Source organism: Miniopterus natalensis, chromosome 2 (genome assembly GCF_054644295.1).
Source record: "Miniopterus natalensis isolate mMinNat1 chromosome 2, mMinNat1.hap1, whole genome shotgun sequence".
NCBI classification, from domain to species: Eukaryota; Metazoa; Chordata; class Mammalia; order Chiroptera; family Miniopteridae; genus Miniopterus; species Miniopterus natalensis.
Window position 1 is genome coordinate 152564904 of NC_142082.1, and position 17991 is coordinate 152582894.

Genomic DNA, 17991 nt, shown 5'->3' on the forward strand with positions numbered 1-17991 from the left:
GTTCAGAGTAACAGATACTGTGAGGATGGAAAGGAAGAATAGCTTAAAACATCATTTTCCTGAACTGAATTCCAGAACAATTTGGGATAAGAATTGTGCAGACAGTCGTCAGGTGCTTTCACATCCATGAGCTGATGGAATCTTACCCACACCACGGTGAGTTAGATGGAGCAGGTAATGGTAGTGTCGTTTTGAAGAAGTAGAAACAAGATCAGGTAGTATCAAGGGACTTGTTCATGGTCACCAGGTTTTGGGTTTGCAGTCAAATCACCCTGATAACATACCAGTTTATCCCCACCTAAAACCTGCTGCTTTCTTCCCCAAGCATCACATAACCTTTCCTTAATTCAAATTAGATTTGTGTTCTTTATGTCTGTGAGCTCAAGTCGACTTGTTTGGCAGTGATGGCAGCTCTTGTTTTACACAGCGAGGACTTAGGAAGCAGGTGCCTGTTCTTTAAATAGCAATGTTAAACCCTGTGGCTGCTGATTTATCCTGTGTTTATCATGTATCAATGCAGGATTACCAGATTCCTAACAAGGTTCGGTGTTCTTCTCCTAGGCAGGCCTTCTTTCATCTAAAAGGCTTAATGTGAACATTTTTTTAAAAAAAATCCTCACCTGAGGATATTTTTTCCATTGCTTTGCAGAGAGAGAGTGGAGTCTGGGGGGGAGAGGGAGGGAGGGAGAAAAACATCGATGTGAGAGAAATGCATTGATTGGTTGCCTCCTGCACGCGCCCAACTGGGGCCTGGGATCCCGCCTACAACTGAGGCATGTGCCCTTGGCAGAATCGAACCTGGGACCCTTCAGTCCACAGGCCGATGCTCTAACCACTGAGCAAACCGGCCAGGACCTTAATGTGAATTTTAATTTCCATATTCATTCTTTTAGTTTTGTATCCTTTTAAAACTATACAGGCCTCTTGGGAACAGTGGGCTGATCCAAATTAAATTACAGCAAGTATGCTTAAGGATAATTCTTTTACCTTATATGTAGAACTTGTATTTTAAGTTTGAAGAGAACTAGACCTGAGAAATCACCTCATCCAGTTTTCCCAAGTATGTGTGTGTAGGATGGGCAGTAGTAGAATGAGCAGCAGGATTATTTTGAAAACAAAATAGCATAGCATTTTATATTTTTGTTTTAATTTCTTTACTCTTGATATTAAATTTAGTTTGAATTTCAAATAGAGTTAAAGGAGCAAGTGAACTTACTGTAATTATCAAGGGAGGCAAGGGTTAAAACTGAGAGCAGTAATCATATCCAGCTTCTTTACTTACAGATGAAGAAGCTAAATGGCTTTACCAAGGTCATAGATCAGCCATTTTCAACCTTTTTCATCTCACCGCACACAGAAACTAATTACTAAAAATGATGTGGCACACCAAAAAATACATTTTTTGCTGATCTGACAAAAAAATAGGTATAACTCTTATTCATTCACACTGGATGGCTATTGTGTTGGCTGTTGTCATTTTTTTATTTGACAGTCTAAAGGAAAAGAGGTCAGTGCCCCAGACTAAATAGTCAGGCATCGCATGTTTTAAGAATTCTTGAGGCACCCCAGTGTGCCAGGGCGCACTGGTTGAAAATCGCTGCCATAGATAATTAGGGGCAAAATAAAAATCAGAATCTTGTCTCCTGATTGCTTGTCCTCTGATTTTAAATTTTAGCGTGTTAAAAACAAACTTTGAAAACAGTATTTTCTCAAAAGGGAAAGTCACAAGTGATGAATACATGTATAAATACTCCGTGTGTGAAGAGCACAAGTGAAAGGCTAAAACAGTTCTTAAGCACAATGCATTTTTGCTTACTAGTTTCAAACATATTGACAAATTTTTAAACTGGGAAATTTTGATCATTTGAACTTTAAGACAGAAGCTTAAGCTATTAAAGAATACTTGTGAAAGTTGAAATAAGATACTTAGATGAAAAGTGTAACCCATAGTGGATTTTAATTTTTTCTTATTTAAAAAATATTTAGTACAAACGTTGAAAATTCAAAAGGTGTGAAAAGGTATTCAGTGAAATTTCACCTTCTCACTCAGCTCCCCAGACATCTGATTCTACCAAGGAGGTAGCTCCTTTACCAGGTTTTTTGTATCCTTCCAGAGATTTTTCTATTATAATATCAAGGCAAGAAGTGAATATGTGTATTTTTCTTCAATGAAAATGATAGCATACAGCTCTTATCTGCCATTTTTACTTCATATTTCTTGATGATTCTTTCATATTAGTCAATAAAGTTACATATTTTTAACAGTTGCGTAATATTTCTTTGTATGATAGATCAGATTTATTTAACCAGTCCCTTGTTAATGGATATAATTTAACTGACTCTTGTTAAGTGAACATTTGGTTGTTACTAATCACAAATGTCACGGCAATGAAAGATCTTTTACATGTCATTTTGTACATGTAATAAAATATCTGGAGGGGAAATGCCTTTAAGCTGAGTTGCTGGATCAAGAGATGTATGTATAAGTTGGAAGGATACTGCTCACTTGTCCTTCACACTCCCTAGATCGAGGTAAAGTTTCTCCTTTTGGTGGTGGTGGTGTTAATCCTCCCTGAGGATATTTTTTCCATTGCTTTTCAGAGAGTGTGGAAGGGAGGGAGAGAGAAACATCGATCGGCTGCCTCCTGCCAGCGCCCCGACCGGGAATTGAGCCTGCTACCCAAGTGCGTGCCCCTGGCTGGAATCGAACCCGCGACCTTCAGTCTGCGGGCCGATGCTCTAACCGCTGAGCCAAACTGGCCAGGGCAGCTCCCTACTTTTTGATTACTGCCAGTTGGATAGGTGAAAAGTGTTAATTCTGTGCTTAGAATTTGTACTCTTATTATGTATTAGAGTAAACATCTTTTTATAAGGTTAAGGTCCATTTATATTTCTCTTTTTGTAATCTTTGCCGTTCTTTTTGTTGGTAGGATCTCCTGTGAGGGGAATTTTATCTTTGTGATATCATTTGAAAATAGTTTCCTCAATTTTTCATTTATCTTTGACTTCCCTGTGCTCTGTGCAGACATTTTAAAATTTTGATACCAAATGCCTCAGCATATTTATTTCTGGTTTCTGGGCTTTCGTTCGTTTTCCTTCTTTAGGGTTATACACAATTCTTTTTATATTCTCTAGTATCTTTCATGTCTAAAGTCTTAACATTGAAATCTTTGATCTATTAGGAATTTATTTTGGTATAAAATGTGAGGTAAGGAACTAATTTCATTCGTAATTTTATTATGGATTTGATTCTCAATTCCTCTGTTGGTTTAGTTTTCAGAATTTTCTGGTATTCTTACATGTTTAATTTTTCACATGAAGTTTAGAATTAACTTGTCAATTTCTCTCAAAAATCCTGTTGGTATTTTCATTGGGATAATATTAAATTTACAGATTAACTTAAGAGTTATGATGAATTTTAAACTGTTTAAAACTTGTCTTTAGGTTACTCAGCAGTTAGAGAATATCTGCCTACGGATCATTGATCTCGTTTTACAGAAACATGTTATTGGTAAGTTTAAGGGTTGAGTAAAAATGTAAATTGAGAATTAAAAAAATTTGATGAACTTTCAGTGCGTTGTTGCCCCTTTAAATTCAAGAAGGTGGACAGTACTGAGAAAGTGAAAAGGCATTCTCTTCAGTTTTTAGATATACTTTCTAATATCTGTTTTTCATTTAGAGAGAAACTTGAATACATTCAATTAAGAACTTTTGGTTTTAGAATTTTTAAAGCACACAGAATTTTAACTTTTACATTTTGAGAAACCAAGAACTGGGATGAGGTTCAGGTGATTTAACCTGGGATTGAAAATTTGAAATGATGGGCATGTCTTAGCAGAAGTGTGACTTAATTGTTCTGATATCTGTTATGGTGCCTGACTTCTGAATAGAATCAATAACTAATGCCGGATATTATAAACTAATGGGAATTTTTAGAGGAGGCTACTTTTCCATAGTATCCAAGTATTTTGAAGATGCTAACAGCTCCAAGGCATTTTCGCATGAGGGAGATGTATCTGTATGGTATACAGATAGAAAGATGCAAGAAAAGCATGTTACTCCTTAAGAGCAGTTGCTCCCAAAGCTTTTATCGTTTACCCAAGTAGTGAAAAATTGAGCATCCACTTCTAATATATATGAATGATTTTAAAATATATATTTATAGGCAACATACATATATTGCTATACTATATGTACATACATAAAGATAGAAATATAATGCGATGAGATTAAAAGTGCTCTAATACATACTCCCATCTCGGTGGGTTATTTTGCATACTGCCTCAGGTACAAACTCCCTACTTTTTGGAGTCATTGCTGTAAAGCAGTAATTCTCAAACTTTGGTGTGCGTAAGAATCACTAAGGACCTAGTTAAAGGGAGGATTCCTGGACTAGAACCCCAGAGATTCTGATTCTTAGTTTGAAGCAGTGCCCAGGAATCTGCATTTTTACTGAATATTCTGGGTGATTCTTATTCAGGTGAAACTAACCTGGAGGTGCTTTTTGCTAGTAGGATCCCTGAATACAAATGCCTTTCTTTACCTTCGTGCTAGAGCAAATGCAAAACAGGTAACATAATCTAGTAGCCAGGAAAGATAGTCGCTAGTAATTGCAGGAAATTAGGTGACTAAATCTTAAGCCCTGGCTGTTGTAGAAACAAAAGGAATTCTTAGTGAAAGTGGTACACTAATAAACAGAGTGATTTATGTGACGTGGTTAGAAACTTATTTAACCTGTTAGGGACTCCAAGGTCAACTTTTATTTTTTAGCAAAGCATCAATTCGTATAAAGATTAGGCAAGTAAGGATATTACTGTAGTCCCCCCTTATCCTCGGGGGTATGTTCTGAGACCCTCAGTGGATGCCTGAAACCGTGGATAATACCAAACCCTTTATGTAACTATGTTATTTTCTATACGTGAATACCTGTGATAAAGGTATAATTTATAAATTAGGCACAGTAAAAGGTTAACAACAGCAATAATAAAATTTAACAATCATACCAACATACTGTAATAAAAGCTATGGGAATGGCTTGGTGGCCAGTATTAAGGAACACAAGGGTTATGGAACACAAGCACCCGAAACTGTCACCGTCCACCTGATAATCAAGAGGGCTGCTAAGTAATGGGGGGGCATACGTACAGTGTGGGTGCTCTGGACAAAAGCATGACTCATGTCCCAGGTGGGACGGGACGGGATGGTGCAAGATTTCATCCTGCTACTCAGAACAGAATACAATTTAAAACTTATTGTTTACTTTGGGAATTTTCCACTTCTATTTTTGGACTGTGGTTGACCGCAGGTAATGGAAAGCGAAACTGGGTGGGGGGAGGGGGAGATGACAACTCTGTTGGAATCATTTGAGTATTATACCAATACACAGATAAGAGATATAAAAATTATTATATACTTGAGGGTGGGAGAAGTGGCTGTGGCCAGGCAGCCCAGATTTGCAAAGGCTCCTGCCGCCGCGATGCCCACGACGGGCGGCTGGGAGCAGCCCAAGAGGAGACCCGAGAGGCTGTCCGCTAGACCTGCCCCTGTGGCAGTGGGAATGAAGCAAAAAGGGTGGCAGGAAGGGATGAATCTGCAGACAAAGCAATGCAAAAATAGGGAAAACGGGAGCAAGGGGAAAAACAGGCCGAAGTGTCTCACCAGGGAATTAAAACGGAGAAACTGAGAACGGAGAGGGCAGCCTCTGATGGAGAGAAAGAAGCCGCGTCTGATGAGTATTGTTTGCCTTGTCTTGTCAGTGGTCCCTTGTACAATCCAGAGGAATATTTTTATCAACTATTTTGTCAATGCAAGTTTTTGTAGCTCTAAAAACATTTTTAAGAAGAGAGAAATTCCACTGCATCCCATTTTTAAGTGTAAATGCTTTAAAATTTTTTTTAAAGAGATGAAGTCATTTGCTGGTTGTTTATTTTTTGGTACAAGGCTTTGATTTATAACTTTACGAGGAACTATATTTTATATGTTAGAAAATATTCAGTATTATAAGTATTGGTAAAAACCCCCACACCTTTGCCTTGTCTGATTGAGGAGGGGCAGGTCTTGGTAAGAATGGAAGCTGGCTGGCAGTATATGTGGGTGAAGACGTGAGGGCCGAGAAAGGGGTACGTTGGCTAAGAGCAGTAGGTGTGCCTGTATAGCCTGAATCCCCGTGTGGTCTTTGTGTTTAATTGTTGCTAATTCCTAGCATTCTAACTAGAGATTTTCTTCTTTCCAGAATTCTATGAAGAAATTCTTTCCCTGGCATATAGTTTAACCTGCCATGGTATTTCCCCTCAAATGTGGCAGCTTCTAGGTATATTATATGAGGTTTTTCAGCAGGACTGTTTTGAATATTTTACAGGTATGGTTTTGACCGTGTAGCATTACTTTTCTGTGTCTAGATATTATTTCCTTTGACACTTGAGATAAAGACATAGATGATTTCAGTACCAATCAGAAAATAATTGTTCTTACTTCCCTGTGAGTAAAGGGTGGGGCTGCTGTGGCAGGGATTTTTCAGCCTCAGGAATAGAGGCAAGAGGAGGGAGCTCGTGTTTCCTGTTGTATCTTAAATTAGTTTGCGATCTGTGTGTGTAATTCAATTACTGTTTTCTGAATACTGATTATATTCCAAGCACCGTTCTAAGCTCAGCAGTGCAGCAGCGAACAGAAGAGCCCTTGCTTTTCTGACATTTCGTTCTGTGGGGAGGGGAGGGGAGGTATGGAAATGCACAGACAAGCAGGAAAGTACGTAGTATGTCAGATGGCGATGAGTGCTCTGGAGGAAAGGAGAACATTCAGATCAATCCCTACGTCAAAGGATGAACACTTTAATCTTTCTCATCCACACTTGCCTCATCTATAAATAGGGCACATTTATCACGTTTGTTTCTAGCGTTTTGTAGTTGCGAGGAAAGATAGTAATGTGTGGGTGCAACAGAAATGTGGTTTCAGTGGGAATAACTTATTTCTACTCCTGTTACTCAAGTCTCATTGGGATTTTGAATTTTTTTTCCAGACATGATGCCTCTCCTGCATAATTATGTGACAATAGACACAAATACTTTACTCTCCAATCCGAAGCATCTAGAAATACTTTTCACCATGTGTAGAAAGGTAAGCATGCCGTAGTCAGTGGTCGTAGGGTCGAGCGTTTTACGCTTTCATTTGTTTCTTATGCATTTAGCTCTCCTGTATTGCCTTCATCAACATATATTTGTCGTTTTGCTTTTTAAATGGAATTTGGAATTGTGATTTGAAATTTTCATGTTGTATGTTGTACTTGAGAATGTTAGCCACTATTCTAGCTGTGTACTTTATAATGTTCAGAGGTAAGTGATTTTCTTTGTGCCCTTTTCTTTCAAAAATGCAAACCTGTTACTTGATTAAAGAAAAGTGCTCGGAAAATAACCATAGTATGTCAGTCATTGATTTTTCTCTTAATTGAATGCATATATTGGAAGTCACTAGATATAGGATGTAAGACAAAAGATTGAAATTGTTGGAAAAACAGCATCATTTAGTTCAGTCCAGGATAATTTATAAACTACATAGTGGTAACTGTTATGTTTATGTACAAACATGATTGTCTACTGTGTCATCTTTGTCACAGGTTAGATTTGGCCTTCTGTTAGTTATTTCTTGGAATCATTAATGACTAAATAATGTTTCCCTTCTGTAGGTGAATATATATATATATATAGTCATAAATATAAAACTGTATTGCATACAGCTGGCAGAGTTTAGGAAGCTCAAATAGCCAGACCTAAGAGTTTGGCCTTGGAGTTGGGAGTAAAATTATAGTGTACAACTTGTTTTCCTCACTGGAAGGGATGTGTTCCAGGATCTGCTAAGAGCACTGGACCGATAATTAGTATATCTGATTCAGGTCGCAGTTCGGTTAAAAAGAGCCTGGAAGATGTGGGGAAGTCACTAAGTTTCATCACATATAGACTGAAGGAGTAGAATCATGATTGTAAAAGATCGCTGTAGCTGTAATAGCCCAGCTTCTTAAATCATAATCACTTGGTGTTCTTCAGTTTTTCTAAGTTACAGAAACTGCTGCTAGTGAGGAAAAGAGGAAGAGAAAGCAGCAAGTAGGAAGCATTCCGTTAGTAACCCGGAGCTGCTTAGTATTATAGCAGGTGGAATAAAAGTGATACTCACACTGATGCACTTACGCTTGTCAAGGAGTGAGAGTGTTTCATAGTCCTCGTGTTAGTAATAATTAATACTTCTTGAACTCTTACTGTATACTAGGTATTTCCTAAGCACTTTATACCTATTATTTAATCTTTACATTATGAGGAAGGTATCACTTCTTTGTTGAAGAGGAGACTGAACCACAGTTTCTTGCATTGTGCCTGAAGTTTAGTAAATTGTCCTGAGTCACAATGTGTTGGAATCACACTTGAACCCAAGCAGTCTGGTGCCAGAGCCAGACTTAATTTAATTTTTAAATTACTGAAATATTTTTTGTTTCTTTTCCTTTTGAGGAGTTGGGGCGGGAAAACAAAACCAACCAACAAAAAACCCAAGTAAATGCAATTTGGTCAAAGGGAGTGATTTTTTCCTTTCTGTATCGTACAGCCCCATGAGGCAGATAGATTATCACTCTCCTTTTACAGATGGGAACCACAAGACAGAGGTTAAGTAGCTTCTCTAAAAACACAGCTACAAAGTCGCAGAGCTGGAATTTGAACCAGCATTCTGGGCTCCAGAGCCCATTCACGTTGAGAATCTAGATCTAGACACATCGCCTAGAGGTAGAATGTTAAATTTATGTAAACAGAGTTGATTCTTGGTTTGGCGGGTACCTGCTTATTATTCAACTCACTGTTCCATCTGTTTTCTAGCTTCCAAAATTTTATAGCTGTCTCTTTTTCCCTTCTCTCCATCTTTGAGAATCTGTGCCTCTAAAATCTCTTCATTCTCATTTTAATGGCCATGTGGGAAGGAATAAAATCAAATGGGAGTATTCAGTCTGTTGTCTTTTTCTGGAATTTCTTTTTAATTCAGTTTTCTTAAATTGTATTTGTCTAGGAAATTATCCAGTTCATCTGAGTTTTCAAATATATAAGGAATAGAGTGTTCCCCATATATTCTCTTATTTTTAATCGCTCCTTTGTATTTATATCTTTCATTCCTAATATTTTATTATTTTGTTTTCTTCGCTTTTTAAAAATAATTTTTTATAAAAGTTGTCTATTACATCTTTTTCTCGATGAATCTTTTTTTGGTTTCTCTCTCTTACCTCTTTTTGTCTATATATTTAATTTCTGTCTCATCTTTATTCTTTGGATTGAGTTTGTTCTCTTTATGTCTTGTGTTTGAACTCATTATTTTCCCATCTTTCTTAGTTTCTATCATAAGCATGCCTCTAGTCTACAAATCTCTCTTCTGGGAACCTTATAAAGTATATAATATTGAATTATGGTTATTATGAAAAAAAAAAAAAAGGGTACATATGGACAAGAAATCAAAAAGATCGGAAAAATACAGGGTTTGTTTTACTGTTTAAAAGGGAGATTTAAAACATTTTATTTTAGTATTTTGTTGTTTTGGTGCCTTTAAAGAGAAACTTCATTTATCTAGATAGCTAATTCATACAGCCCACTTTATTAATTCAAAATTAAGTGAATTTTTACTCCTTATGAGGAATTAGAGTAAAGAAGATAGATCGACTTTATTTTGACCTTTCCTCTTTGGGTTGGCAAAGTAAACTTAGAAAGCAAGCAAAGCTATAATTTTAATGGTGAATTTTTATGGGATATTTACTTCATGTGGATTCGATTTAATTTTATGCAGTGCCACTTACTGCTGAGCTAATTCTAATTACTGCAGGTACTGTGTGGAGATGCAGGTGAAGATGCAGAATGTCATGCAGCCAAACTTCTTGAAGTCATCATTCTTCAGTGCAAAGGAAGGGGAATTGATCAGGTAATATGCATGGAAAGCCTCTTACTTGATGTTTACATTTGAAATTACATTCCTGATTGACTTTTGTTTATATTATGATGGAGATTTAAAAAGATAGCCTAAGCCCTGTCCGGTGTGGCTCAGTGGCTCAGTTGGTTGAACATAGTTTCATGTATCTAGAGGTCACCAGTTCCATTCCCAATCAGGGCACACGCCTGGGTTGCAGGGGGCGTGCAGGAGGCAACCGATCAGTGTTTCTCTTTGTCAGCAATGTTTCACTCTCTCCTCCTCCCTTCCTTTCTCTAAAAATCAGTGAAAACATATTTAAAAATAAATAAAAAGATAGCCTAGAGTTTGTGTGTACTGGTACAAATCCTATTTAAATGACAAAGAAAAATATCCGTGCAATTTGGAAATTGTACCTTGCATTTTTGCCGAGAAGGAGATACACAGAAAAATATGTAATAACTTAAGGGGCTATCAAGCAAATCATAAAGAAGATAAATGTGTTAATGCCACACAGTTGGATTCCCAGAGATTTGAAATTTTTCTTTGTTTTTGTGTGTATTATTGCAATATTCTCAGATTATCTTTTTTTAAAACCAGAAATGAAGATAATATGTAAAAAAGAAAAAAGTTCCTGTTCACTGATTTAAAAAGTATTATAAATTTTCAACACGATTACTTTAGTTTTTGATGTTATTGTGGTGTGATAATGAATTACTGTGAAAAAAGGATTTAAGTGTTTAAGTAAAACTATAGAGTTGTCTCTTCTTTCCATTTTTATGACAGCTTTATTGAGATATAATTCACATACCATTCAATTTACCTCTTTAATGTGTATAGATTTGCCTCTTGTAGACATTTCACATAAATGAAATCATATGTCCTTTGTGAATGACTTCTCTCACTTAGCATAATGTTTTAAAAGTTCATCCATGTGATAGCATGTATCAGTACTTCATTTATTTTTATTGCTAAGTACTCTGTTGTGTGCACATATGACATTTAGCTTAGCCATTCATCACTTGATGGGTATTTGGAATATTTCCATTTTTTGGCTATTATGAATAATATTATGAATATATGCAAATTTTTATGCAGGCAGGTTTTGGTTTCTCTTGGTATATATCTAGGAGTAGTAATTCTATGTTTAACTATTTTAGGAACTGTCAAACTGTTTTCCAAAGTAGCTGCACCATTTCCCATTCCTCCCAGCAGTGAATGAGGGTTCCAATTTTTCCACATCTTCACCAACACTTGCTTTGTTTTCCTTGTTATAGTCATTCTAGTAGGTGAGAAGTGGTATCTTGTGATTTTGATTTGCGTTTCCTGATGGCTAAAGATGATGGTCTTTTCATGTGACCATTTGTATATTTTTTTTGAGAAATGTCTATTAAAATCCTTTGCCTATTTTTAATTAGGTTATATGTCTATTTATTATTGAGTTGTAGGAGTTCTTTATATGTTCTAAATTCAAGTTCCAAAAAACTTGCAAAAATTTTCTCAACTTGTGGATTGTCTTATTTTCTTTTTTTTAAAATGTCTTTATTGATTTCAGAGAGAGGAAGGGGTAAGGAGAGAGAGATAGAAACATCAATGATGAGAGAGTCACTGATCGAGTAACCTGGGCATGTGCCCTGACCTGGACTCGAACCACGATCTCCTGGGTCATAGGTTGATGCTCAGCCACTGAGCCACACCAGCCGGGCTCAATTTATTTTTTAATAAACTTTATGTTTTAGAGCAGTTTTAGCTTCATAGCAAAATCGAGCAAAAAGTAGAGATTTCCCATATACCCCCTGCCCCCACGCATGCATAGCGTCTCCCATTACCCACACCCCCATCTGAGTGGTACATTGGTTACAATTAATGAACCTACACTGACGTATCAAATTCACTCAAAGTCCATAGTTTATATTAGGGTTCACTCTTGATGTATGTTCTGTGAGTTTGGAGAGATTTATCATGACATATATCCATCATTATAGTAACACAGAGTAGTTTCACTGCCCTAAAATCCCTCTGTTCTGCCTGTTCATCCCATCCTGCCCTGAAACCTTGGTTTTTAAAATTTACTTCTAAAATGAGCTTATATTAAGACGTCAGAATTTTATTTTACAGAAATGGTTTCAGCCCATCCATTTTAATTGAGAATAACTGCTGGCGCAAATACTTGTAATACAATTAGGTCATGGGGTCAGACGACTTTGTTTTATTGTGCCAAGTCCAACATGCTTTTCTTCAGTCTTTTTCTTTTACTTAGACCAACAGGAATTTTCTCTCCCAAGAGAAATTCTGATCAGATCGTGCTTATTCTCAATCCTTTCACTTATCTCCCCAATTTGATTAATCACTGTAGTCATTTTACCTTAAACTTAAACGTGGGAAGGCTGAGTCCGCATTGGATTGTTGCCACCGTGTGGGCGTGGACTCTTTAGGACACTATCCAGCTGTGATCTGCCCTGGAAAGGGAAGGAGACTTCCTGGCACTCCTCTAGGACCTCTCTTTGGCCCTTTCATCTCTCTGGGTTTTTTTGAGAATATAAATTTAATATCTCTAAAAATGATTTAAATAAGCAAAGGTTTTATTGCCATTAAGAGTATCTTATTTACTGATTATACTTTTTACCAACATCCAGCTTTCTGTAAGTTACTTACTTTCTCTGTGTATGTTGATTCTCTTTTTGTGTTTTTCCTCTAGTGTATTCCACTTTTCGTTCAACTTGTTTTGGAGAGATTAACCCGAGGGGTCAAAACTAGTGAGCTCCGGACTATGTGTCTCCAGGTTGCGATTGCTGCCTTGTACTACAACCCTGATCTGCTGCTGCATACCTTGGAAAGAATTCACTTGCCTCACAACCCTGGACCTATAACTGTACAGTTTATAAATCAGTGGATGAATGACACAGATTGTTTTCTTGGGTAAGTGTTTTCTTAATTTTACACTACATTTCTGTTTCTGGAAAGTTGAATTTTTAATATATACACATAATAGCATATAGAAAGATAATTTTCATATCTTTTAGTGTGTTGCTAACATATTTAATTTTTAGAGAATTAAGAATGTGCTTCAGGAGTTTAATCTAGTGAAAAGAACGGTGGCTTTGGAAATTAAGTATAGCCCTTCTCCACTTGTTTTTAACTTGGCATATTATTATATCTCCACGTAACAAAAATTAAGTGTCCATCCAGGTTCCATTACTATTAAGTGTCTGTGGGTAAAAACATTCTAAATTGAGTCAGGTTTCTAAGGAAGTTACCAGTCTGGTAGAGATATAGTGTCTGTCCCAGGATATGAACACCTGGCAGAAGGGAGCCCGTTTTCCAATGTGAGGTCAGGATGGTTACTTGTAGCCTAGGTGCTGCCCTGGTAGGAAAGCTTGTGCTTATATGAAGCACCCTCCTAGTTTTCTAGCATAGGGAAAGTGAGATTCTTTTTTTTCTTTATTGATTTCAGAGAGAGGAAAGGAGAGAGAGAGAGACAGAAACATCAATGATGAGAGAATCATTGATTGAGCTCGAAACCCGGGCGTGTGCCCTGACCGGGAACCGAACCCCGATCGCCTGGATCCCAGGTAGACGCTCAACCGCCGAGCTACACCCGGCCGGGCAGGGAAAGTGAGATTCTAAAGTAGTTATATGCCCACTTCAAGTGACCCAAAACATAGTAGTGACTGCGTTATGCTAAAATTTGAGCTAAATTGCGGACTAATGTGTTTAAAGCATTAGAAATAATGAGTGTTCTTTTTAAGCTTTGTAAGATATCATTTAGAAAACTTTGCTGTGGGGCAAAGACTTCCAGCAGGAGAAATAGTTAGGAGACTGCTAAGTGTTGGGGAGATAGTGGAGGCCCAAATTATGATGGTAGAACATCTTTATAAGCTGCTATATTTATTCAAATTATTCTATTTGTAGGAGACTGGAATTTGGCCCTGTTTTAGATTTCTTACCAGAGCCTTGGAGGGACGAACATAGTTTAAAGAGAAATTGTGCTTCAAGTTGTCTCTGACAAAGATTTAGGGCGTAGAGATCTGGTCCTTCACAGTTGTGCAGTTGGTACGCTTGTCTCTATTAGTGTCTATAAGCAGTTTTCCAAACATAGAAAAGCTGCCTCAGCTATTGCATAGACTATGCATGCTTGGACTGCGGTTCCTTGGATTCTTTAGAGCCCCACTTGGTAATCATCTTTCCTGCTGTGAACCCCTGACACCTGGTGTGCGGGACTAGTTAGGGGCTACATGGATGGAGGGCCTTCTGCATGCCCCCCACTGGGGACTGAGCCCACAACCCAGGCATGTGCCCTGCTTGGGAATCGAACCCCGATTTCCTGGATCATAGGTTGATGCTCAACTACTGAGCCACACTCGGCCGGGCCATGCCACAGTTATACCATATGATAGCCTTTTTATTCTTAATATTTTTAGTTTTAAACAACTTAGAAGAAACATTTAGTAGAAAAATGTATGTAATGTATATCGGTCAAACTTCTTTCCTTCCTAATTCAATTTTCCTTATCTTGTGTTATAGCAAAAGACATTTAACAGATTTACTTATAAACGTTAAGTTCAGCTTATTAGATGCTGAGTTTTTGAAATAGCTTTTTGCACCTGGGGTTAGTGTAGAGTATATCTGCCAAAAAACCTTAGAGAAAGTCTAAGGGACTCTCCCCTTTTTCCTTTGGATAGGAATTTTATGCTGCCAAATGCAGGTATTCCTGCTTTAATAAAACTTGTTATGCTCAGGCCCTGGTACAGCATTTCTATTAATCACAAATTGATAACACAGTAAGGTTCACTATCCTAATTGCAGACTCCCATAGGTCTTTGATGATGATAATTGGTTTAGAAAACTTCATTTACGTAGGATTTCATATAGTACAAAATGGGGCCTGTGTCTGTGTAATTCCAGTGAAGGCACCATAGGGTCCCCCTTGGACAGCCCTTGTTTATTTCTTCAGACTTGGTCCTCACTCCCCACATGCCCGTTTCTGTTTCCTCCATCACTTGCAGGCATCATGACCGGAAGATGTGTATAATAGGACTGAGCATCCTCTTGGAGCTGCAGAGCCGGCCTCCTGCAGTGGATGCGGTGGTGGCACAGATCGTGCCCTCAATTCTCTTCCTCTTCCTTGGCCTCAAGCAGGTCTGTGCTACCAGACAACTGGGGAACCGGGAAGATCGCTCAAAAGCAGAGAAGAATGATATGGAGGAAAATGGTAACGGCTTCTGACGGCAGGGGGTGCTGGAACTGAGTTTTTTCGAGCATACATTTCCTTTGAATCTTAGTCTATCTAAGTCATTAAACAGATTTATGTTCTTTGGCCTGTTGCACATTTAACAGATATTTTGGGTTTGGTTGACTTAATTATATCATGTGATACAAATTTATATTTGGTCACTTTTGACGTTTAAATGGTTTATTATTGAGCCTAGTGAATGTTGTTACACCCTGGAAAATACATTTATAACAGGATTAAATGATCTTGACAATAAGTTAACAACCCAGTATTTGTTAATTTTTTTGTGCCAGTGGTCGCAGTGAAGGCCGCAGTTATGAGTTAAATGAACCGTTAGACTTAGAAGTGTTGTACAGCAGATTTGTACAGAGTGCCTGGTTTTTTAAAAATGGTTCATAAGTGACTCATCATTAAAAGTGTAATTGGGAGATATTTGTGGCTTACATATTATATATTTAGAATAAAGCACATAAGTGAAGGTGATTTACTTAATCGAGTCAGAGTAAGATTGTTAGAGTCAAGAATATTAGATCTTTATTTTACTTAATGATATTGCAAAACTGCTTGCTAGGGTCCAGGAAGTAATATTATTGAACTCCAAATGGAGTTTTTCCTCTTCTGGTTAAAAACAAAAATTTTTCTGGAAAACATACAATTCTATTTTTGATTCTAAATTCTATGGAATACTATGTAGGTCTTTTGTAGTAATGTTCCTTTATTAGAAGGTGTTTTTTTTTTTCTAAGCATATGCCAACAATGATAGATTTTTTTTAAGTATGTTACGATATTCTCTTTCTAATTTCTTGTATTGTCCACTTTTTATTGGCTTATAATTAATATGACTTGAGGGAAAAATTTCTGTAATATTCCAGACTTTCTTGTTGAATTTCTTACTAAAGCATAGAATGATAAACTAGCAAAGGTATTTCTTGCTCTCTTTGTAATTATACCTTTGTTATATGCGTGTGTTTATGTGTGTATATGTATATGTGTGTGTGTGTGTATGTCAAAACTATGGTTTCTTGCCTTATTTCTAAGCTACCTTACAGTTTAATCCAGGTATTTACTGTCTACTGGTTATTTAAAATACTGGTCTAACTGCTTAGATCAGACCAGCACTGAAAATAGAAACAGTCCATGGTAATAAATAATTCGTATTTTGACTTTTCAACCCACATATAGCTAATTACCTATTTTATTTTTCCTTTACATTTCTATATTTTTCTGTTTCTATTAGCAGAAGTGACCTCTTCACTCAAGCGTTTCTGAGCAGTTCATAGTCAATTAATTGTTAAGACTGAATTCTCAGTGGGAGCTCATAGTTATTTAAGATGTGTTGTATACTTTAGTGCATTAATTGCGCCTATATGTAGACTCCCTGGCAGTGGGAAATCTGAATTCTTACCAACACAGGCATTAATCGTTGTGTTCAGGGACCATCAGCAGCATTGCCATTGGTGACATAATAAAAGTTAAAGTTTCAAATTAAAAAAAAACAACAACACACGTGCTGACTGCACAGTCATTTTATATCTTTTATGACAAAACAGTTAACTTGGGTATCTGCTGTTAAGCAGTATCTTATATTGAGGAACGTGAGGCAGCCACGGCCAGACACCGGCAACGTTCAGCTGGCCGCAGACTTGGGCGTAGCTGGCGATTGTTTTCAGAGAGGGGATGGCCCTTTTCAGCGGAGCAGCTACCAGAAAGCTAAGGGTTATTTTTAGACATATATTAAATTGTGTGGTAGTTTTCCCATTTCCAGAGTGTCATTTTGTACCTTTTGTTTTCTTTATGGAGCCTCGTATTTTGTTCTCATGTTCTATTTCCTGTCCAATGGCGAATGGCCCGCAGAGGAGATTTCCAGCGACGAGGAGGAGGCGAGTGCCCCGGCGCAGGCCGCGCCGCCGAGCAGCGGCCGGGGGGACGGCGACGACGAGGACGGCGACGACTGGGACGAGGAGGTCTTGGAGGAGACCGCCCTCGAGGGCTTCAGCACTCCGCTCGACCTGGACAGCAGTGTGGACGAATACCAGTTTTTCACGCAAGCTCTGTTAGGTATGTCTTCCTTCCCTAAGTCCTCAGGTATGTTGTCTAAATTCTCTCCCCATTTCCCCTTGTTGGAAGCTGTGGGATCTTTTTACTTTGTTAGCAATTTATCAAATTTGTACATCGGAGGACACTATAAATACAGTTAAGGACGTATGAAAGATTGGGAGAAAATATTTACCACGTACATGTCGTGGGCTTAAGATCCACAGGTAACGAAAACCTTCTACAAATGAGTAAGACCAATAACCCAGTATGAAAATGGGAGATGCAAATGGAAAATTGATAGAACTAAAATAATAAACCAATGAAAATGTTTAGAAAATTATAAAGTTATAATGAAAAGATTTTATTAGTACAGATATTTTTGTCTTATAGCTACATAGTATTCCTGTGGTTGTATTATAACTTATTTCCCCTGATGGACTATTTACAGTTTTTTTTGCTATTATAAGCAATATTAAAGTGACCAACCTTATGTATAAAATATTGTTACCAACAAGGTAATGCTAGTATAATAAATTGGCATTATTTAGCATTGCTACAAATGCTGTTAATGAAGGTAAAGCCAATTCTATGTTTTATTGAAATTTAGCAGGAATTAGAGAGAGCGAGCACAGGGCAGGACGCCCCAGAGCACGGGGAAGTAAGAGCATAAGTGTGGAGGCGGGAACAGGGAGAGTCGCCCTGAGGCCCTCGCTGCCACGCGTGGGTGTGCGTCATGATCAGCAGGAGCTTTTCGGTCTTGAGTGGGGCCTTAGGATATGTATTTTAAAATGTTCCTTAAG

At 37.6% G+C, this 17991-nt stretch overlaps 1 protein-coding gene across 2 annotated transcripts in view; it reads left to right on the top strand.

Moving 5' to 3' along the window:
- IPO8 (importin 8) overlaps positions 1 to 17991 on the top strand; it is a 48045-nt gene that overhangs the window by 26177 nt on the left and 3877 nt on the right. For both annotated transcript variants that reach the window (XM_087814740.1, XM_087814741.1), the window contains exons 17-23: positions 3445 to 3511; positions 6233 to 6358; positions 7016 to 7113; positions 9841 to 9936; positions 12620 to 12840; positions 14928 to 15133; positions 17009 to 17212. In XM_087814740.1, coding sequence (XP_087670866.1) covers positions 3445 to 3511; positions 6233 to 6358; positions 7016 to 7113; positions 9841 to 9936; positions 12620 to 12840; positions 14928 to 15133; positions 17009 to 17212 — 1018 coding nt within the window. The remainder of the gene's footprint in view (positions 1 to 3444; positions 3512 to 6232; positions 6359 to 7015; positions 7114 to 9840; positions 9937 to 12619; positions 12841 to 14927; positions 15134 to 17008; positions 17213 to 17991) is intronic.